The 25,281-nt window shown below is 36.5% G+C and overlaps 1 protein-coding gene across 6 annotated transcripts in view; it reads right to left on the bottom strand.

Annotated features, from left to right (window-relative positions):
* The window catches only part of LOC127979355 (adhesion G protein-coupled receptor B2), a 274,746-nt gene that overhangs the window by 48,277 nt on the left and 201,188 nt on the right, over positions 1-25,281 (bottom strand). For all 6 annotated transcript variants that reach the window (XM_052584743.1, XM_052584740.1, XM_052584744.1 and 3 more), the window contains exons 16-18: positions 17,663-17,792; positions 2,764-2,867; positions 685-787 (exon numbers count right to left, since the gene is read on the bottom strand). In XM_052584743.1, the coding sequence (XP_052440703.1) occupies positions 685-787; positions 2,764-2,867; positions 17,663-17,792 (337 nt within the window). The remainder of the gene's footprint in view (positions 1-684; positions 788-2,763; positions 2,868-17,662; positions 17,793-25,281) is intronic.

Consider the following 25,281-nt stretch of genomic DNA (forward strand, 5'->3'; position numbering starts at 1 on the left):
CCCAAACCCCAACCCCCTCCAGCTCTCTCTTTATATATATCAGGCCCGGATTGGCTAATTGGGAGCACCGGAAGGATTCCTGGTGGGCAAGTCTGTTTTTTTTTTGGCTGCGAGGGTCATATGTTGTCATGCTGCTGGGTTGAAATATGCTACCTGCACTCACAGCAGCCCTATATTATTTTTTGAGATAGTTGAGATAGTGAATTGGTGGGGTTTTCTTAATTGTGATCCAAAATCATCACAATTTAAAGAGCCAAACTACTTCAGTCTGTGTGCATTGAATTTATTTAATACACAAGTTTTGCAATTTAAGTTGAATTACTGAAATGAACTTTTCCACAGCATTGTAATTTATTGAGATGTACCTATATATATATATACATACATATATATATATATATATATATATATATATATATATATATATATATATATATATATATATATATATATACAAAAAAAACAACTACATAGGGGCTACTTCCATAAACACAAAAGTAATATTTATTTAGTTTAATGAGTTAATTTAATAAATTCATGATGGAAGGAAATATAATTCCCCAGAATACTCTAATATCTTCAAAATGGAGCAAAACATAAAAGAAACAAGATGTGAACCTAAAAAGTTGTTCTTTCTCAGCTCTTTCTCTCATACACATGAGAGAAACACACACACATACTCACCTTACTGAGAGTTTGGGACTGTCCCACCAGTATCAGCACATTGGAGGCCAGTATGGACAGACAGAAGTTCACCAAGATGATGGACCTCTCTGAACGTATGTACCTAAGAACCAAAGAAAGACAAGAAAATCACATGCTGACAACTTTAACAGCAACATTGTGCGGGTATTATGCCATTTTTATCTTAACAAAAACTTGATATACAGGCTTATGACATAAAATGTGTGGGACTCGTTTATCAAAATCATTTATTATTTCTTCACTTCATTGAACACTGACAACTAGAGCAGCATCCAAGATGACCTATAGATGAACTCCAAAACAGCTTTCTTGCACACAAGCATCATCCACTATTTGAGTTCTGGCCAGATCTGCTCAAGAGGACAATGACAGCGTCTCCTGGATCAGTGGTCTGAGTGATAGGGGAGGCCTGTGATAAGCTCTCTGATGTGGCAGGCGCACTAATCTTGGACAGAGGAAATACTTTCTCACCTGCTACTCAGGAATTATGGTATAAGGGCCAAAAACGGGCAATTCTAGAATTTTCATTTCATTTCAGATTGTAGTGACAGTAGCTTAATTTGTACACAGAAAGGAAACTCAAATAGCAGAAAGTGATATCTTATGTGTTTTCTTTATTTTACAAAAGCACAATATTTTGTTTTTATTGTAAGTGTACACAAATAAAAGCAGATCATTATACAGTGATGCATTATTAATAAGATATTAAGTGTTTAAAGTTGATTCTGCTGTTATAAGGAAACAGTTGAAGTGATCGCTCTGGCGTGCATGCGTGCACACACCCACACACACACAAACACACACACACACACACACACACACACACACACACACACACACACACACACACACACACACACACACACACACACACACACACACACACACACAAAACACACATCAGTTCCAGCATTGCTAAATTGACAGCACAGTTGGTCCTTTATCAAAGTAAAATACAGTGAGCCAAACAACAGCACACCTGCCTCTGTGTCACCGCAACTGAACGCAACTGAAGTACAAAGCCTATTATTTACATAATAAATAATAGTTTAGCATTCGGATAAGTTACATCGCAAATATGAAAATATTATGGAATATTTGGATTTGTGCCAAATGAGAGAGGTAGGTTATATGAGCACAAAGATCCATTTCGCAAACAGTTGAGTGCACAATCCTTTAAAGTAAACTTCTTTGTCAGTCTGTGAGAGACGCATTCAGAGTTAGCACATGGTCACAGTCTAGTGGGCTTTGTTTTCTAGTTTGCAACTCACGGCATTCGCTGTTCTTCTGCTGGCACTTCTGGATTGGGGGTGAATTGCCTGTTCTCATTGTAAGGCCAACTGAGATGTCCGTACCTTGACGGTTCGGTATGAATACATCATTCCACCCCTAATATATATATATATATATATATATATATATATATATATATATATATATATATATATATATATATATATATATATATATATATATATATATATATATATATATATATATATATATATATATATATACTTTTGTTTAAAAAAATCGGATATATAATAAAAATAATTCAAGGACATATTTGAGTCATTCTTCTGAGGAGATAAATACTTGACTAAGGACTTGACAATGTGTTGGCTCTTTTCTGGACAGGGTGTTAGCTGATCATGTGACTGTCCTGGGCCATCTGCCACACTGAGCTGTCAGCAACCATGCTAGCCTTCACTAGCACTCTCCACATAATCCTGTCCTTCCACAGACAGCTCCCACCATCCCTTATTTGTTCCCAATTATTGCTAATTGCAGTTTTGGCCCACTGTAGATCTACCCCATGCCAGCTGCTCTAACCCAGCCGGGGCAACCCCATGTGGGAATCTACAGTCTGAAAAATGCATCTTTTAGAGTGTAAGTGTACCTGTGAGAGCACTGGGAACTAATCAAGTAATAGTGCAAAAATAGCACATAATATCCTATTATCAGCAGAGGACTGGAAGCTATGTTCAAAAAGGGTCTTCTGAAGGTCTGTGTTGTGTTGCTTGCTGTGGGTTAATGAAGGGTTTTTGCTGAACTCACCTCCAAAAGGCAGCGTAGATGAGCAGCAGAATGAGTAGAGCCGTACAGGATATGCCACATCCCACCATGAGGGGCACAGACGGCATACTGGAGGGCCCCATACCCTGGAAAGATTCAATGGAGAGAAAGAAGATTATTGTGAGATGTTTATGGTAAATGTATGGGATAACATACAGTCAGTTGGTTTTATTTATATATATATATATATATATATATATATATATATATATATATATATATATATATATATATATATATATATATATAAAATGACCAGGTGACATTATGTTAATAAAATGGCTACTTACCAAGTTAATAAATAAATGAATAAATGAACCGTTTCAAAGCAAATTTATGCTCCACTTCACTTGGCTAAAGTTGCTAACTGGGACAAGCTTTAAACAGCATGATTTTCAGCTAAAATATTTTGAATACATATGTGACACTGCAAAAGAGTAAATATTATAATATACATTACTAATAAATATATAGGCAACACTATTGTTTAAAATAAAATTATTGCTTATATTTTACAAGGATCCCTTTAATTGTTCAAAACTGTCAGTTGATAAAAAAGATTTAGATGCTGATATTAGATTTCAGATATTAGATGCTGAGCATTATTCGTCAAAGAATCTTGATTAAAAAAAAAAAAAAAAAGGTTTCCATAAAAACATTAGCCAGCACAATAATTTTCAACATTGATAATAAGAAGATTTCTAAAGGACCATATGACACTGAAGACTGAAAATTCAACTTTGTCATAATAAAATAAAACAAAACATTATTTAAAACAGTAATATGTAACATTATTACTGTTTTTACCCTGTATTAATCTGTAATCAGAAGACTTCAAATAAAAATACAGGGAAAGGCTACTGTCCCTAAACTATTAAACGCTAGTGTGTGTGTGTGTGTGAATGCAGGAATGTATGTCATAACTGCAGAGAGAGAAATAAGACACTGTAAACACTTGACATTCAGCTGCATGTTGGGTGAAGGATAAAAAGAAGAGGGAAAAAAAAACTGAGGGGCAGTAGAGAGAGGATTACATTCTGTTCAGGTTAAAGCTAAAGGCCAAGGGTCTTCTTTCTGAACAGCCTCATGCTTCCCTATCTTCTTTTATGCTCCTGGGTTCATTTTCTCTGTTTCACATCAGGTCAAAGCTGGATTCTCTTCTTAAAGTGGGCATTCTAGCTCCATCAGCCCATTAACACTTGCGACCCCTTTGCCCCAGCTTATTAGGCATCTCTGCCGAGAGAAGGGTTACTATGGGTGAACACATGCCTCATGTTTCTGGATTAACCCTCTTACTCAGCCCTACCACCAAGTATTATGGGTAGATCTGTGCAACCTCATATTACCACTGAGATGAATGTTCAGGGTTCAATTTAATGTCATATGCACAAGTGCAACATGCAAATGCAAAGAAGTCTTAAATACACAAAATAAAATAAAATAGCAATGCCATTCAGCTTTCTCTCCAGTCTGGAAGGAATAATAGTGTTAAATGTGATGCTGTAATAAATAAAGAACAAAGAAAAATTTGCCATTAGTGCCTTCCTGTTGAGTCAGTGCAGCATGAAGATCCCAAGAAATTGCCTTTTCACTGGACGTGTTACATTGTGAACTACAGGGGGTCTAATCACTCAGACTGCATCGTGTTAATGCGCCCCATCACCAGCTTTTCACAGCACATCAATATGGTGGATCAGTCTGTAATCATTTTACAGGTCACAGTATTTTTCTTTGCAACTAGAAAAATATCATAATCATAGAGTAGTGAGAAATCCCTACTGCCTTCATTTGTCCGTTTCTGTGACTATGCCGCATAAGACTGTGGTACACAAAGATTAGGACAATTGTGTTTATTTTTTATGTTACTACTCCTGATAGACTACTCATGAAGGTCATGCCTAGACCAAAGCATAAAACCACACTTCTTTTTTGAATATTATGTGCTGCTTTTGGGAGATGCTAATAATTCTGTGGAAATCTGTAGAGCTTTCTACCATCTGCTGGTTGGCATGATTAAAGTCTTCCGCATTCAGGGGCACAACATCAGGGTATACTTTCATAACCCTTAATGTTAGATCACAAAATGTATTTTCTTGATCTGAATAGGCACAGCATTTATTTAAAAGTAAGATGTTCAAAGTTAGGGCAACTAATTTGCTTTAGAATATGCTTTAATCAGGACACATGGAATTTACAATTAAACAAAGGTTATCTTTTTTTGCATTTTCTGTTCTGTGAAAATTTGCAAAGCTTATTAAGCAGGCACATATTCTGCGTCGGCCTACCTTTTAAAATCAGTCAATTTTAAAAGTCTACTGGTGATAAATGTTAATCTCTGTGGTGAAAGTTTATTGGTGTGATTCACAATGCACTGTCAATTCAACTCGGTTGCTATCATCGTAAACAAATTATTTAATTTATTACACAGAACTATGGAAGCAAATTTTTTATTGCATAATAAAAATATAAAAATTACAGTTGTGATTTTTACTGTGGCAGAAAAAAAAAAGAATTCTGAGAAAATAGAATCTCAGTGAAAAAAAAAAAAAAAACAGTATTGGTGATGTCAACTCCAAATACACTGAAAAGAAGTCTGAACTGTGAGACGATAACTAAGAATTCTGAGGGGGGAAATTGTCAAAATTGCGAGATGTAAGTTTGCAATTTTGAGAAGGAAATAAGCTTCCATACTAAATAGTGATTCAATAAATAAGCTTTTAAAATACATTCTTCTAGATTATTAAGATAAAACAAATAGAAAAAAAAAAGTATCTTAATTGAATCCCTAACAAGTGTAGCTCACTGACTCGGAGCAGTCTCACACCACTTCATCTGCTCCTGCATCTAGTGTCCCTGTGGATACATTCTTCCTCTTCAGGTTCTTGGAATAGGAAGCACAGGCAGATGATCTGTCTGGCAGTCAGTTGTGATAGTGGTGTGGCAGTAATCAAGAGTGTTCTTACAGGGCGGGAGGCATGCTGGTAATATTTCTGAAGAAATGTCTGCAAGGTTTGCATGATTAAAGTCTCCTGCAACCAGGGACACAGCATCAGGGTGGGTGCTGTCATAGCTGTTAAAGGCACAGTTCACTCAAAAATGAACATGCTGTCATCATTTGCTCATGTCGTTTGACTATCTTTCTCTGAAACATAAAAGATGATATTTTGAGAAATGCCTCAGTGTGTTTTTCCAATATAGTAACCAAAACTTAATGGTTAGCAACATTTTGTACATTGTAAGTCAATGATGACAACATTTTCATTTTAAACTGAACTTACTGATCTGATTGGAGTAGAATATAGATTGCATACATGATGTTTGCAATCTTCCTGTTCCTGCGGCTCAGTGGTAGAGCATTGCATTAGCAGTGCAAAAGGTTGTAGGTTTAATTCCCAGGGAACACACGCACTGATAAAAAAATAAATAAATGTGTAGCCTGAATAAACTGTACGTCGCTTTGGATTAAAGCGTCTGCTTAAATGCATACATGTAAATATAATGATGTCAAATGAAAGCCCTGTAGAAATGCTGTTATTTAACTGCTAGATTCCATGTTGGAATGACAACAAAGTGAGAACATGACAAGAGACGTGCCACCTTTCAATCCATGTGATCCATCAAACTGCACAGCTTCAGTTCTATTAGAGGTCAGCTAGGGCTTGTTGAGACAGAATCTAGCAATATGTGATGTCCAGCTAAAGGCTTAACCTCTCTGCACGTTTGTTCATCTCATTCTTCACAGACTTCATGCTGAACAGAAGGACTCTCACATATGTGACCCTGGACCACAAAAACAGTCTTAAGTGTCAATTTTTTCGAAATTGAGACTTCTACATTATATGACAGCTGAATAAATAACCTTTTCATCGATGTATGGTTTGTTAGGATAAAATAATATTTGGTCGAGATACAACTATCTGAACATCTGGAATCTGAGGGTGCAAAAAAATTTAAATATTGAGAAAATCACCTTTAAATTTGTCCACATGAATTCTTAGCAATGCACATTACTATTTAAAAATGAAGTTTTTATATTTTTTACGGTAGGAAATTTGCTAAATATTTTCATGGAACATGATCTTTACTTAATGTCGTAATGATTTTTTGCATTAAAAGAAAAATCTATCATTTTGACCCATAAAATGTATACCTCAGTGACTTGAGGGTTTTGTGGTCCAGGGTCAAATATGGAGTCAAGAATAGTCCACCACGATAATTCTTTCAAACTAGACCGTATAAATCATATAGTGTTGTTCAAAAGTCTGAGATAATTAGTTAAAATGCTTCCCAGTTTACTAAAAAAAAACAAACAAACAAAATATATAAGTAAATAAATAAATTAAAAATAAATAAATACAAATTAAGGGATAGTTCACCCAAAAATAAAGCTTCCAAGAGCCAGAATTTTTCATTTTATTTTATTTTTTATATTAAAACTCTGATTGTATTCATCTGTAAAAAGAAAGTTTCATACACATATAGAATGGCTTGAGGGTGAGTAAATTATGGGGCTATTTTCATTTTTGAGTAAACTATCCCTTTAACCGGATACATATACTATAGTACACCAACACAAAACCGTTTTTCATTCAAAATGTTATTTGTGTCTGAAGAGCATCTTGTGTTCTAAGCATATGAAAATTCACCTCAAATCACGTTCAGTGTTGTAAATTAGCTTTTTAGGTTAACCACCAAAAATATACCACCATAGATATTCAGACCCCAATGTATATGATTCAATAGCCACTATGAGGTCAAAGGCAGTCATAAATATTGGTGAAATGGCCGGCGTGGGTCGACATGCAACAAACTATCAGTTGTTAACTCTCCAGTGTTTCTCCACAGGTCTGTTTCCATATTCAAAAGCCTCTCTTTATGTCGCCTTTTAAAAAACACAAATCTTTAGATTTCCAATCAGGCCTTCACTGTGACTTAAACACTTGACATGATGGATTTAAAACGGCATGGTGGAGACTCAAATAAATAACATCAACTGTTCTTTAGACAGAGAGCTTGTGAAATGGCCACAGGTTTGCGTTTATAAAGCTTGCAGCTGTTTAGAACAAGCTGTGAATTGGCTTGAATATGAAGTCCTCATTCATGCACTTACAGCTCAATTGGCCTCCTGGTGTGGACCGGTCAGGCTTCCACACAAAGCGTTTATGACTAAACAGCCTTTGTGAACAAAGATCCCTAGAGCTTGTGTGGGTTGTGATGTTGGCCTTCCAACAGTGCATACTGTGCATATCTATGTGTGCACATCTGTTCTCTGTAAACCTGTGTGAGTGTCTGTGGGCAAAGGAAAGGTAGGCAAGGGAAAAAGAGGCGATAAAACAGCTTAGAGAGTGGGAGAGAGCTCAGAGCGGGTGGAGGTATAGCAGCAGTGTTTTACTGAAACTGGCAGGTGCAGGTGGAACAGGTGGCATTGGAAGAGGTGTTGCCAACCTTCACTCTCCTCTTTTGCTTAGCCTATTGTCCCTGGCATATTAATTGCCAACATTATGCCTCTGCCGGCTTCGGTTTGGCAATTTTAAACATTTTAGTAAGCCAGCAGCCTGAAAAATAACTAGAGATGTTGTCCTTCTCAGAGAAATGCCATTGGCAGTGTAGATGGGAGGATTGCTCCTGATGTCAAATTGAAAACACTGAAGTGCTAGGGTTGTATGTACAGAATATTAGCCTCTGTGAGAATAGAGCACAACAGCTGGGTGTTGAAACAAAAATCACTTTCATTTTCTCCAAATTGAAAAAGTTTAAATTTGGGTTGGTGAGATAAAAATAAATAAAAAAATAAAATAATAATCAATATCAAAATATAGAAAAAGCAATAGTGTGAAAAATTATTATAATTTAGAATAACTCTTTTGTGTGTTTGTGTGTTAATCTCTTTTAAAATGTAATTTATCCTTCGATGGCGAAGCTGAATTTTCAGCAGTGATTTCCAGTCTTCAATATGCTTGCTAAAACTGTGGTAATCTATTATAATTATTTGATGAATAGAAAGCTCAAAAGAAAATAATTTATTTGAAACAGAACAGAAATCTTTTTAATTTCACTTTTGATCAATTTTATTTTTGCTAAATAAAAGTTGAAACAAATAATATATATATAATGAAATAAAAAATAAAATCTTACCAACCCCAATAATTGCTAGTGTGATTCCAACTTAAAAAAGGGGGAAAAAGAAAATATGTTCAATAGCAAAATTCCCAGTAAAAATTAACTCCCTAAACTCTCAAACTGTTTAAACATTCATAAATACTCATATATTTTGCAATCAAGTTTGAATATAAATATATTTTTTATACTAAATCAATATTCAATATATATATATATATATATATATATATATATATATATATATATATATATATATATATATATATATATATATATATATATATATAAATCAATATTTTCACATTGTACAATTGGTTTTCATGAGATTATGTCATTCCCAAGGATTCATGGAATGCACAGTTCATTGTCTCCAGAGTAAATTTCCACATCTTTATTTGTATGCGTCAAATCAAAATCTCAGCTGGCTGGTTTTGTTCATGGCTCTGAACTCTTTATTGAAGAAAAATGATTTAGAAAAATACTTTGGTAACCTAGGTTGCTGAAATTACATGAGGTCTCTGTAACGCTCCATCAAAATGAGTGAAACAGAAAGAGAGTATCCTTTCTTTGGCAACTTTAGCAGAGGCCTAATTTCCAATTCACCACCACATCTCCAACAGATGTGTGAACGCTACACAGCATGAGGTGACTACAGCATAAAAACAACCAAAACTAATGAATGGAAAGGCAGAGTCTCACAAACAAAAGAGAGATGTAAATCAAGTAACTTTTATTTTATTTTAAACACAATGAAGAAGAAGAAGAAGAAGTAGAAGGAAAAGAAAAAAAACATTTGTAATTATTATTGCTCTATAGTAGATTACTAGGGACAGCTTCTCATCCTTCAGCTGATGCAACAGTGCAACAACATGAATCAGTCTACACTGAACTGTAGATGCCGCGTGTCATGCATGACCCTACAATTATAATGTTACAAAATAATTTTATTTTAAACAAATACTTTTCTTTTGAACTTTCTGTACATCAAAGAATCCTGAAAAAGATGCCACACAAATATTAAGCAGCACATATGTTTGCATCATTGAAAATAAGACATGTTTCTTCAGCACCCAATCAGAATATTAGAATGATTTCTGTAGGATCATGTGACACTGAAAACTGGAGATACTAGTGATGAAAATTCATCTTTGCAGTCACAGGAATAACATGTATATATATAAAAAAAAAAAAAAAAGTTATACATACATACATACATACATACACATGCACACACACACACATATTTATATATACACACACACACACACACACACACACACACACACAGTGAGATTAATCTAGATTAAAAAATAATAATCTATGCCCACCAATAATATATATATATATATATATATATATATATATATATATATATATATATATATATATATATATATATATATATATATATATATTTTTTTTTTTTTTATTTTTTTTTACTGTATATTTGATTAAATAATGCAGCTTTTGTGAGCATAAGAGACATCTTTCAAAGACAATAACAACAAAAGCAAATCTCATTTATCCCAAAGTATACATTAGGTTAGAAACAAAATATAATTTATATTAGCAGGTTAGAGAGCAGACATTACGAGCTGAAATTATTTACCTACATCAAACAAAACTAAAAATTAAAGTTAACACATTATTTTTATGGTCTTCCAATACACATTCTACTGACTATAAGAAAGTATAATGTCAACTGATTCTACTAACCCTAATATAACAGTCTACTAATGCGCTACTAATTATCGAATTAGAGTTAGTCAACATGTAGTTGTAAATACAACAGAATGCCTAGAGGAGACAATCACGATAAAATGTACCCTTTCATTTCATTTAAGACAAACAGAGAAAATAAAGTGGCTGGACTATAAACTGCAAGCATACAAGACACCAGGCTGCTTTGTTCATTTGTTTTGAGCAAAATAGATCATCAATAGTTCAATCAGATCATTTACTAAAAGCACTAAACTACAAACGAATGCTTCTCCATGATACTCACACACAAGAAATCAGCCTCCTTCTCCCATCTGAGCCACACACACATCTTTTTAACTCAAAAGTGGTCCTACTTGTCTCTCAAATGCTCACTTTCAATCCGACTCCATCGTTCCGGTGATATGGGGTGAGATTTAATCACAAATGTCACCCACTGAGGGGTTATATGATCATTTGCCATGTCCACAGAGGACCTGCTGAGGTGAAACCTGTTCCCATTCATGGGCCTGCAGCCCTAAGCGGCTGTACCATAAGACTTGTCCTAAAAAACATATGCCACAGCTCCCATTGGCTCTGAAAGCCATAGAAGGCACGCAAATTACATAGGGAATTACAGGCCGTCTATCCCAGCACACCCTAGGGCAGAGTGACGCTCCTCAGCAAATAAGAGTCATGTCTATTTTCAGCCCAGGCACTTTAACCTACTTCTCCAGCCTCACGGGCTGCAGAGCCACCATTTATCCCTGATCTCTCCTCGTCCCGTTCCTTCTCGCGCCGCAATAACTCATTATGACAATAAGAAATGCACTTAGCAGAACCAGGGAGTGAGGACATGGGAAAACAAGAAAAACCTTACACAAACTTAGACTGCATTAATCAAACAGTTGAAAGTCTCCGAGGCGTATTGTTCCCGTGTCTAAGACCTTCGAGACAAAACCTCGATCCACTGTTTGGATGCGTGTCGCAACACTCCAGCTGATTTGCCCAGTACATACCCACATCAGTAGAGACCGAGTGCCATTTTAGTACATGCTAACGCTGTCCTTCAAGTTCCCTGGACATTTGTTATCTTTGTAGTTGGGAGTGAATTGCAGAGTAGCGGGACTGTTTGTTAGGGAGTCTAAAGAACAAAACAGGGCGCTGATCAATCATCAGCCTTCAAACTTTCCAGGAGCTTCCCAAACCAGGACGACCCAAGAGCTTGCTTGGGTGTCGCTAAGTGGTTAGCACTGCATTATACGAAGATTTGCTGTAGACTAAAGCAGTTTACATCCTGTAATTGGGAATTAAATGAACAAGCAAGAAGGGACAGTTCTCCTAACGAAAATGAACTGGGATGTGTATCGCCCAGGAGAGCAGATATACTTATTACTGTGTGAGGAATCGTATCACCTCAGCGGGGACTTCCACTAGGCTGTGTGCTAATGAGAAACATGGCTAGCATCTTAGCAATTGTGCCGTGTTACAGTGGAGAATGAGCATTTCACTGCGAGAGACTGTGCATTTATTAGCATTTGCCTCTTTGGTAGTGTTGGCAAAACTCCTCAGGTTTTATTTCACTCATCTCTTTGGAGTGTAATGGTTAAAAATCTGGGCTGGTAATCAAAAGGTTGAGGGTTCAGATGTTGTAGTAATTAATTAGTGGTCATATTCATTAATATCTTTTCTTTTACAAGATGAACCAGCATTATACTAATGTAACACATAGAACTAGATTCTAAAATTCCTAAAGGAACTACTGTACCAATTCTGGCATCAGAAAACAGTGAAAGTGTTTAAGTTCTTCATAAAAAGAAATAAACATAAAACATTTTTGTCAATTGAAATATAGATGAAATAACAAAAAATATAATACTAGATGGACATTTTTAAATAATTGAAAATTTGAAATATTGCATTGGCATCTACCTCGGCATCGACCAATTAAAATTCAAAATGCAAATACAATGACGATTTAAATTTGAATGGTGAACATTCTTTTAATGTACATCAAAGGGAACTTTTTACATTTTCATTTTAGATTTCTCAAAAATAACTACATCACACCTAAGACTGAAGTTGCCTGATGTTTAACTAATTGCAGGGAATAAATTATTATATATATAATATATTTGGCAATACGTGCAAAAGACAAAAACATAGGGTGAGATATACTAGACCCTATGAAATCCCGTACGGGACGGTTAAAGTTAAACCATGTGGAATGGATAACCTGTAGACATAATATTTATCTCAACAATACATGTATTTGTTTGTGCTTCTGTTTATCTGTATACAGGGCTAAGAATATTGGTCAGCAAGCCTGAGGCAGATCGCGTTGCTCTAGAGATTCCCTGATACTGAGAGAAAGACCTCCGTCATTCATTCAACCAGACAGCGAGAACCTTAGCATGCAGGGCAGGTAGGCCTACTTGTTCAAAATGGATGCATGCGTGTCTGTGTTAAAGTGGGCAATAACACCAAACCTTAGTGTGCTCCGTCATGTGTGTCTTTGTCTGCGCTTGAGTGCCTCTAGTTTAATCCTGTGTGACGATGAATCAGTTGCATGGGAAAACCGACAGGCGACAAATTATTATGGCCTAAAGAAGCTGCTATCTTTTCTGTCCCAACAACTCCCATCATCCATCACTGAGTAACTGATCAGCACTGAGTTATTATGTATACTATGAGGCTAGGATGATAACCAATGGAAGCCTTTGAGCTTGTAGTCACTACATAAATAAATGCTCTGTTTTAAATAAAACAGACCTCTAACCTTGGTAAATAGCAGTGTTTTCACTCTTTGGGATAGACAGCAGGGGATAAACAGGATCAGTGGGTGATAGCAGCTATACTAAAGAAGGCCTGTAATGACAGCCACTTTCCACCCTCCCTCTCCTCTCGATTAAACATGAAGGCTAATCCATCCATGTATCTATGTCTTATTTGCTATTAAACATTTGAGCTTTCCCACTTCCTCCATTTAGTCTTGAGGACAGGGGCTAGAGCTGTCACGGTATCTTAATTGTGCCTCACGATATGATATCCACTAAACTATTGTGAAACCATTAACAATGATTTTGCCTTAATAAACTCCTAATTTGCTGATTATCAATAGTTAGTAGGGTCGTTTTTTTAAGTTTAGGTATAGAGTAGGATTAAGGAAGTAGAATATGGTTGTGGCGAGTGGGGCGGGGCCGAGAGGCGTGGGAACGAGGAGTGAGGCCAGGTGTAGTGATTGGAGATGAGCTACACCTGCGCCCCACCGCCAGTATCGAGTCCCACGTAGGAGATGGAAGGATATAAAACTGGAGTGACGACCGTGAAGGACGAGAGAGGACCAGGCCTGGGATATTATTTTATCCACTGTAACGATAAAGACTTCCTATTCATCTGGAAGAAGGAGGCGGGAACCGGCGCACAATCAAAACATAATTTTAATAATTCAAAAGATAAACAAAACAGCGCGTCAGCCCCTCACGGCGACTGACGCGCACAAATAAAAAGCAAACAAATAAAATAATATCCCAGGCCTGGTCCTCTCTCGTCCTTCACGGTTGTCACTCCAGTTTTATATCCTTCCATCTCCTACGTGGGACTCGATACGGGAGGTGGGGCGCAGGTGTAGCTCATCTCCAATCACTACACCTGGCCTCACTCCTCGTTCCCACGCCTCTCGGCCCCGCCCCACTCGCCACAATGGTCATACACGATATGTACTTTATTATTACTAATAAACAGCCAATATGTTACGCCAAAACATCCCTTTAAAAAGTTCCTAAGACAGTATAATTGAAATGCAGTTTCCATCACGTCTGACTCTCGTCTAGTGCTCAACTACAAAGCCCAAGAGCAGACTTGATCTGTAATACTGAGAAGATACCAGAGCCTTGGGAGGGCAGAAAGCTCACAGCAAAACAAAATGAATGTGTTCAGACCCCTGGATATCTGTCAGAGCAGCTGTTGTACTTCACAGGGCCCTATTCCGAACTTTTCCATCGGAGGTTTACAGATTCAAAAAAGGAAGAAAACAAATTAGCTCTGTTCTGAAGTGAGCCGTTTTGACATCAGAACTCTGCCTTTTAACCAAAAGTTGAGAAACATTTTCCATCAGTATGATCACTCATACTGCACACAAGTAGCTCTCAAGTAGCTGCAAAAGAAACTTCATTAACAGTAGAATTTGTGGTTAGCGTGTTGCTATAACGACAATGCACTAAAGCAAAACAAGCACATACCCAATCTATATATTCTATTAACATCTTTAAGAACTGAATAAAACACATTCCACTCAAAGTTTCTGAAGTGCATTCTGGCATTGTGGGAGGATATGTGTGAAAAATTGAGGTGTCTTAGAAGCAATCGCAGTTTTGAAAGCTTTACTTTGAAAACATCTTTTGCATTTAAAGTGCATTTACAAGGCTTAGAAATGCTGGCTAGATAGACAGCACACTAGATTTTGGAACACAGCAACAGTGTCTGGTTTAAGGATTTTTTTTTTAGAGCGTTAAGCTGCTTGAGAACATTAAAATCTCTGATGGAGATGTGATGACCCATGCAGAGTCAGGCTAATGGGTGGAGACTGTTTGCTAATAGTGTCGATTACTCTGCTCTTCCAAATGTCACCAGGCACTCCTGCAAAAGCCAATAGCCAGGCGCTGACGTCATAATGAGGGACAAAAATTGATAAATGTCGATTAGGAAGCATTGACCTACAGCTTTAGGTCTGGGTGACAGATATGAGCCGAGCATTATAATTGCATTTCTGCTTGTCACTCTTCTATTCTCTGAGGACGCAACGTATTCAGAAATGGCACAGCATATTTTAAGAACAGTGACATTTTAGAAAACTTTACTACAGAAAACCATTATAAAATGTATAACTGGTCGAAAGTGACAGTAATGTGTATAGTTTTACAAGATTTTTATACTTCGAATGTTCCTGTCTGTGTGCATCAATGAATTCTGAAAAAAAAAAAAAAAAAAAAAACATTTGTTTCACTGCATACCCAAAGCACTAGACACACTTTAGTGTCCCATTATTATACTCTATTAGTAAACATGACTTCTGACTTTAAAATGTTTTGTCCTCCACTTTTCCCTCTTTTTATTTTAGTATTCCTTTAACTCTGCAGTTTTTAGGACTGACATTGCATCCACCTTGCCTCCCTGTACCCAAAGCACAATGCCCCTGCCTGTGCAGTATTGTGCCTAATGGGCAGTCCTGCTCTCTCTCTCTCTCTCTCTCTCGATCTCTGCATGTGTGTGTCTGCTTGGCACGCTGTCTTTAGCCAGTGTCAGTGGTGCTGGCAGCCAGCAGTGTGTGGTCCAGCTCCTGTGTGACTCTGACTCGCCTCTGGCGCTACTCTCTTCGCCCCACATGGCTCATTCCTCAGGGCTATTCTCCATCTCCCAGCATCCCCTTCGCCTGCCATGCATATCAATCATTTTAATGGGGGTGCTTTCAGTCGAAAAAACACTCGGCTAAACTAAACTGGGTCAGTATCCTTTCAATGGTGACGCAGTTGAGGGGAGGGGAGGAAGGAAACGGGAAAACGAACAAGAGGGACAGAAAGATAAATATGTAGATAGAGACATGGACAGATATATCTATAGAGAGAGAGGGAAAGAGAGAGATATACAGGACACACAGTCCTAGAACATCGAGGTCTGAGCAGCTGCTGGGCCTCTCACTTCCATTAAGTGAAAAGAGGGCAGAGGGTCAATATAACAAGCGGCAGCACGAGTCATTAACCTGGATAGCTAAAAGCCACATCACCGATACAACGCTTAGTGTCTAGTCCACTCAGAGGTGACACATATCTAGCATGGACTCCAAATATTAGTTTGTCCTGTAAAATAAATAAGATTTCAATTTCATATTTCATATTTCAATTTCAGGTGTGTAATCTAAGGAGTTTTCTACATTTGGCATCAATGCTGCATTTATTTGATGAAAAATAAAATGAAAACAGCAACAATGAAGTAAGAAATTGTAATACATTAATACATTAATTTGTATTTTAATACACAAGTAATTTTTTTTTTTTTATAAAATAATATTAATAATAATAATTTCTAGCATCATTGCTTCAGTCTTCAGGGTCAAATAATCCTTCAGAAATCATTACAATAAGTTTATTTGGAGCTCAAGTAACATTTCTTATTCTTATTATCAGTGTTTAAATCTGTTGTATAGCCTTATATTTTTGTGGAAACTGTGATAACCCCCCACCCCCCGCCCCTCAGGATTATTTAGGATGAATAGAAAGTCCAAAAGACCAGAATTTCTTTCAAACAGAAATTTTTGCAACATTATAAACTTGTTATTGCCAATTTTGATTAGTTTAACTGATCCTAGATGAATGAAAATATTAATATTTTAAATTAAATAATTGTAATTATTTTTATTTTAATTTAATTTTAATTTAATATTTTAAAGTATATATGTAATTGTCTGAAGTTTTAAAACGGCACCATATTTCTTTTTCATTTTTACTTGGTAAATTATTATCACTTCCCATTCCTCCCCTGATGGCTCACACTTTGATAAACACTGCTTTATTGAGATTAATATTCATAATCACAGAAAAACAACAACATTGCTGTGCATCAGTGCCTTTAAACTATACCTGGGAGAAATCCCAAGCTAGACAAACCCTGACGCATAATGCATACCATGATATATTAAACACCTGGTCCACCATCTGCTTCTGTACGATACCCTCACATTATGGAGGTAAGTTCACATCGAATGTCACAGCAACAGTGCAGACGGTCACAATGTTACGCCCCTACCTTTAAACAAAATAATTACCCAAGAACACGGTTTCTGATCTTTCTTTAGCTACAGCATCTAGCATATGTGGAACAGACAGGATAATGACCTTCTAGAAAGCAACCGAACACTCCAAACAATGTTAGACAACAATATTCTCGATGTATGGCAGCATATGTTATGCATACGACAAATTTCACAGAGGTCTCGGTCAGCTAGGCCCTGTCCCAAGTAGATGCTGTGGGGTGAAGTGAGGTGTGGAGAAGTAAAGATAGCACTCACCGGTTCTTTAGCTTTCTGCGCTAACACTGCAAAGGTGGACAGCTTGCTGCACAGACATTTGGTGTGGGAGACTGCCGGCGATGGGAGCGTTTGGCAGCTCTCTGCGTCCCAGTTTTCTTCGCCAGCCTCTCTGTTGATAGGGTATAGCGACAACACACACACAAACACACACACAGAAAGGATGAATTAATTGGGTCATTCCATGAGAGAGAACAGGAGAGACCGTAGTGAGTTGTACGGTGCCATGAGAACTAGTCGATGACAACCCCACTCCAAACGCTCTCATCCACAACGGCCCTCAAGTTCACTGGCTTTGCTATTATAATGGACCATCTAGACTTTCTGCAAATATCTGCTTGTCATAAACACTTTCAGGGTCTCATGGCTGTCATACGTACCTTCCATTATCCTCTTACTCAAAGTGTTCTCAGTATGTTCTCAAAATGTCTAGCAGAAGCACTCCAATTCTCATCGCTTATCTTTTACACATTATTACTATAATTATAATCGTGTGATTGTTAAATCCTTCTTTCATTTATCCATTAACAAGTCATCTTTATTTTATAGTATGCCTATATTTACGCTACCATCCAAAGGTTTAGGGTCAATGAGCTTTTACTTTTATTAAGGAAGGACACATAAAATTGATCAAGAGTGACGGTAAAGACATTCATAATGTTACAAAAGTTTTCCAACACTAAAACAAACTACATTTGAAAATATACTACAATCGAAAACAGTTATTTAAAATGGCAATAATATTTGACAGTGTTTTTACTGTATTACTAATCAAATAAATGCATACTTCTTTCAAAAACATGTTCACATTTTACCCAGCCCAAACATTTTAATGGTAGTGTATATATATGTGCAAATATATATATTTACACCATCTGTTTCAAATGGTTTATTCATTTATTTATTTTATTATTATTATTATTATTTATTTTTTTTACATACAAGCTTCCAAATGGGACACTGTGAACTTAATACTCCCACATATGCGCATTTTATAAGTTTAGGGAAGAAATAATGGGAATGGAGGAGGGGGAGTTTTAAAACCTTTGTTAAATGTAAACTGTAAAGCTTCATGTTGATCCTCAGATTAAACTCAATGCTGAGGCCAGATGGTCGGACTAAGAGGAGCTTCTAATTATGGATTTAGTGAATAGTGTACAACAAAAAGCACAACTGATCAAATGTGTGTAACATTCGGTTTACACAACTAAAAATTCAAGTTCAAAGCCTAGTCAAGTTAGATACATAAGTGGTGGGTCATTTTCCAGCAGTAAGAGTAATGCTGTGCTCTTTGCTAGTAACCAAAAATGGTCCATGAATCATCACCATTGTGCCCTTGAGCAAGACACCTACTTAAGTCAACATGAAATCAAAATTCAGAAATTTCTTGTGAGCAATTCATCACTTCATGTTATTCCACAGGAGCAAACACTTAAGCAAATGGCAATCTGTCATGCTGACTTTACAAAGTTACAATGAATGAATCTTTCAAGTGTACAATGAATAAGTGAATTTCATCTACTTCCAAGCAATGATTTGTACTGTAAGGAATAATAGCCTTTTCAGTTCTCTGAGGTCTCTCTTTTGTATTTGACCCCTTTAGAGATTTTCAAATTCTCAAATAGCCTTGGTTGGGACAATACCATTTATATATCAATACACGCTGATGTCGCAAATACATCTGAAAGATACCCGAGGACACAGTGAGCTGCTGAAGGAAAGGTACACAATCCAAATTGTCTTAAATGTGAGATGTGATGTATATTAAGTGTGCGGTTTAAAGAAGCCTGCCAGATGTGTATACTGCATAATTTGAGACCAGAGTTTTACGGTTGTATCCTTTTTTGTAAATTCACATGAGTATTTATATTTTTCAGAAATGGTATCTGTTAAACTTCACAGACTTTAATGAATGAGCACAGATGTGCATTTGCACATTAAACAGACAGAGCACAGAATAGAATGGATAGCACAATAATTCCGACTGAAATATATATCTTACTAAAAATATTTTACCTTCAAAAGTGGAAGCTCTTAAAATCTCTATAAACTACAGTACAAAGATTGCCTTTCTGAAGTTAAAGTCATACTTTCTCCAATAACTAAGATGAATAATGAAAAAAAATATAAGCTATTTGTTTTTTTTTCTCCCCGGTGTACTGAAAACATACCAATCCAAGGGTATGTACCGAAACAGTAATTTTTGTGTGCCATTATATCCCTAGGTGGTATCCCGAGGTGGTACTGTATATTATTACAATTTATTTATTTTTATCCTGGTACTTTTATTTTATGGAGTAAAAGAAGCAGGTATATTATTATGAATATCTTGAGTTTATGAGACTGTAAAGTCTACACAAGCAGCAAAAATAGAGATGAATCCCAACTTCAACTTATAATTACAAGAATAGGAAAGGAATTCCCGAGATTCATTAAAGCAAGTCTGTATACATAAATAGTTATTTCTTGTAATTATTCATGACTACATTGATAACTATGTTATGTTCCCTTAAAGTCAAAATTGTTTAATCAAACATTTTAGGACAAATTCACTAAATAGTTGCATCACTTTTGTGTGCAATATTTCTGTTTAAAACGCTGCATCTTAATTACTAACAAGCCAGATTTCAGTTTAAGTCAATGTCTTTTTTTTCAGTGCAAACTTTCTATGCAAATTAGGCCTGATATAGATTGTGAGCTATATTCACTTTCAATTTGCCTGGCACAATTTACACTAAGCTATTACCACCTGTGGTATTTTGTTTAAAAGACGTGTTTGTGTAGATTTTCAAGCCGTCAAGTCAGCAGTGATTCATCAAATGATGAACAATGACGGAGAGGCGCATTATAATTAGGCATTTATCCAGGCTTGTGATTTAGATTGCATTTTTAAACATTTTAAAGTGTCAATTCAGGCTTCTGGATCACAGTGCAGTGATGCTGGACAGATCTAGTAAAGAATGGCAAATTGCAGTAGTCTGCTGCATGCTTCACAACCTAGTCCCACAACTGCATGATAGGAACATGCAAATTTCATTGGGCTTCAGCTAATCAATTAGAAAACAATACTATAAGTGTGAGTAATTAATTCCTTGTGCAAGAGTTTTGTGAAATATCAGTCAAACCTATGCAGAAGCAATGCAAGAGCACATCTGCATTCTCTACATTTTCATCTCTTTCTCTCCCCCCCCCCCCTCTCTCTCATAAACATGCATCATTCTTTTCTCCAACACATATGCTCCCACAGCTAGAGCTCAATAAATAAAAACCTACCTAATGCAATCTAAGTGCAATCTTTCTCTTGCCTTGATCTGCAGATTGACACTTCAGAGGATCTGAGGCAACTCCCATTCAAAGTCTCTCTGACGCCAGCAGAAACAAAGATGAGCCGACCGACACGTGAATGGAATTCTGGGTATTTCTAGTGGGGCTAGGATCAAGCACAGAGCATCAGGTGCAAACCTCCCGGGGATATTAATCAACAGCAGGTGAACAGGAGCAGGTGTGATAAGAGATACAGGGCTTTGTGAAATATCATCTAAAACATTGTTTGGCAGGCGAGACGGATACTTTGCTTAGATCAGAAAACATCCAATTACTGAGCTCTCAGAATGAGACAGCTATGCTGTCCGGACAACATAATTTACCACCCTTAAGGATATTATCTCTTTATGCAAGATTATACCTGCTGGAAAGATATTGTTTTGAATGATGGTTTCCAGTATGGGATGGCTTTTTAAATTTAATTTAAAGTACTATGTAAATCCCATACTATATAAATATATGTTAACCATTCAGTGGCATGGGGAAACTGTGATCTATGTGTAAATTGCTAAAAATTGTTGTTTTAAAAATCCACTCAAATGATATATGACATATGAGATGAAAATAAAGGCATGTGCATACAAAAGGTCAATCACTCTACCTTTCCTTGAAAGTAATGTTTAAAGTTTTAGAGACTTCAATGATATAATCACATTAGAAAATGAAAAAATGTTGTGGGTAAAGAGGTCCTTTGTCTATGTTATTGTATGAAGCACAGCTCACAGAAGCAATTTTCAAACCAAACAGATTTAGCACAACCAACTTGAACCTGATTGCAAAACCTGTTTGGGTAAATCTTTCGTCCTCGCATTAAATAACAGATCACATGGAATCCTATTGAGATGACTGGGTTTCACCTATGAACATTAACCAAACAACAGTGAATCTGACAATACCTTAAGGTTTTTTTCTGCATATACTGATTATTTAAAAAAATAAACCAGCATTGATAAATATACTGTAAAAGGTGGGACTTGCCCCAGTCACCCTTATATCAACATACCACATGGCTTTAGACTGTGAGATCATCAATGAACCAAAAAGTGAATGCAGGTACCATGAACCAAATTCCAGCAGGACTAATCACCCCCCAAAACCATCCAACCAAAAAACCTTTGCATATTTCCAACACAATTCTATCCACAATTAAACTCCCACACAAGCGTAACCTCCATAGCGATTCCTATGCTTCAAAAATCATCAGAAAAAGCACATGGGCACACTTGTGTACCTACCCTCCCTCTTTACACTATTAGCCAGCATGGTAGACAAACTCTGTTTACCTTTTCATTTCTCCCTATGAGGTTTTTCTCTCAATAGCTCAGTAGGCATTTTCACTATTACGCTGCCAATCTGTCATATGCACAAAAGCAAATATACATGCTAAAAGCAAGGTCAAACATGGTAACATTTGGAGAATGAAATGCCACAGCAGTCATTTTTCACCCTTTGGTATGTGAGTACGGCTCCATTATTTAATTAGCACATGCTGTGATAGGTTTAATAAACCAGCAGCATGCCCTCTTCCCCATCAATGGCCCGGCCAGTGTTTGTGTTTAGGTCTCTGATTAAATGACCAGATCGGCCGTGACAGTAGTCTGGGGGGGATCAGATTACAGAACAGACCAAATTGACTTTGTCCCCTTTTGTTTTTAATATCCACTACAAGATGAGCTGCCTCAAACCACAGGATGAAAACATGAGATAAACGCTGGTAAAAGATATCCAGCTGTGGTGTATTATAGCAGCCATCATCTTGACGAAGGGAGGCGGTTAAGTTGGACTCGCGTCTACAGTGAAGGTTGAAAATACACCTTAAACAAACAAATTAAACATGGATTCTGACAGTTAATCCATGTGAGGAACAGTTTTATTTCGGGAAGGCAATTAATTCTAATCTGGTTATAGGCACCTGCGTTATGAGCTCAATATGCCCTATATGATTACAGTGAAAGGGTGTTCAGAGAAGAATTATGGGAGTGTTAAAAATAATTTATAGAGTTTAAAATGCTGAAAACAGGGGGAAAACACTGTGAGAAAGAAAAATGAGAAAGTGATCTGAAAGGGAGGAAGCAAGAGAGGAAAAAGACTGATAATTAGCTCTGGAAGTATAAAGGAAAGGAAATATTACATGACAAGCCGAATCCACTCAATCTGGCATATCAATTTTACTACAAAACAGAAGAATTTTCTGGAACTTAGTACATGTAAGACCATTCATAACCAATGTTTAGTGATATATTTAGGGAATTTCTGATTGAGAAAAGAAACTGAGCTAGTTGTGGGAGCAAGTGTAGATCTCTAGCCACAAGTCTCAGCCTGATATCCTGGAAAAACAACTGCATGATTTTGAGTATTATATGGCTTTTATCTGACAGTTCAATAAACAAGAATGTATTGCTGGGAAACATTTAGACACAATATTGCCAAGTCATGTTTTTGCACTGCAAATGAAAATAGTTACAAAGCTACAACAGCACCAAGCAACACACAGTTTCAAAAATGTCGAAACTGTCAAAACCTCAAACAGTTTCAAAAACTAAAAAAAAAAAAAAAAAAATGCTTATACAATTAGAATTTTCATGAATCAGTGTTCAAAAGAAATGTCTGAACAGACAAACCTATGTCCAGAGATGTATAGTAACGAAGTAGAACTACTTCACTACTGTACTTAAGTACTAAAAGGCGGTATCTGTACTTTACTAGAGTATTATTTTTTTCTCCTACTTCCACTTTTACTTCGGTACATATTTTCGCTGAGTTTAATACTTTTACTCCGATATTTTTTTTATGTGCTGCATCGTTACTCGTTACAATTATAATAATGTTACGAATCATTCCATTACAAACCACTGCCAGAACTGTAGATGGCATGTTTGATGAAGCTGGCATATCATTGAGCGAATCAAGCGAGACTGCGCGTGCTGACTGAACTGCTGTGTAGATAGAGATGAACACCGAGCCGAGCCAGATAATGACTCGTTCACGAGTCAAGAACCGGTTGCATCGGTTTCGGTTGACCAGTAACGTTAGTTCTTTCTGACAGTTCGATTCAATAAACCAGTTGAAGAAAACAGTTCACCGATTCTTTTGCGCTCGATGCAATGGCGTTATTGGCGTTGACTGCACATGGGCTCATAACATTAACACAGAATCAGTTCAGAATCAATCACCAAAAGAATCAGTTCGGTTCCAGACGCTCTGTGTGTCGGTTTGCTTCACGCTAAATCACACATGCGCAGTATCATCAGCTCCTCGGTTCACGAATCGGACAGAAACAGTTCTTGACTCGTGAACGAGTCATTATCTGGCTCGGCTCGGTGTTCATCTTCAGTTCTCTCTTCACATCAGTTCAGTCAGTGTACTGTTTGAGTCAATGAATTACTCCGGGATATTGGTTTGTTTTAACTCAGAGGGAGTGTCAGACACATTAAACAAGTTAACAGCTTAATTCATCTGTGGATTAATGAGTATTGGACACGCGAACTGTTTAAAACGATTCAGTTCGATTTGATGGACTGTTTAAAAAAGATCCGGTTACATCGAATGATTCGTTCATGAACCGGATATTACAAACTGCTTTGTTTTAAACTGTCTTACAACAGACACGGAAGAGAAGACAATGCTGAATAAAGTCTAGTTTTTGCTATTTTTGGACCAAAATGTATTTTCGATGCTTCAAAAAATTCTAAATGACCCTCTGATGTCTTAAGGGTTTGAAACAACATGAGGGTAAGTTATTAATGACATCATTTTGCAAATTGGTCTAACTAACCCTAGTAACTGTTTTTTGTTTACAAGAAGTTACAGTCAAAGGAATTGTGATTGTCCTTTAGGTTAATCATTTGAAATAGTAAAAACAATATGTTCAAACTTTTGACTACTTTCTTTAATAGCTACATAACACAATACTTCTACTTTTACTTTCAGTACTTGAGTAGTAAATTTTAAAATAGACTACTTGCAATACTTAAGTACAAAAAATGTTGAATACTTTAGTACTTCTACTTAAGTGTGGTGCTTAAAGAGCACTTCTACTTCTACTCAAGTCACTTTTTTGATAGAGCACTTGTACTTTTACTCAAGTATGGTTCTCTAGTACTTTATACATCTCTGCCTATGTCTCACTAAATCTCAATTTATGAATGAATCAGCGTTTTTTAACGAATCGGTTAAATTAATCAATCTTATATGTCACTTGTCACCATGAGGATGTATTGTGGTTTAACACCCTGATTTCTCATTAAGTTCTTTCAAAGTATCTGGACTAAGTTATT

This window comes from Carassius gibelio, chromosome B19, assembly GCF_023724105.1.
Source record: "Carassius gibelio isolate Cgi1373 ecotype wild population from Czech Republic chromosome B19, carGib1.2-hapl.c, whole genome shotgun sequence".
Lineage (NCBI taxonomy): Eukaryota > Metazoa > Chordata > Actinopteri > Cypriniformes > Cyprinidae > Carassius > Carassius gibelio.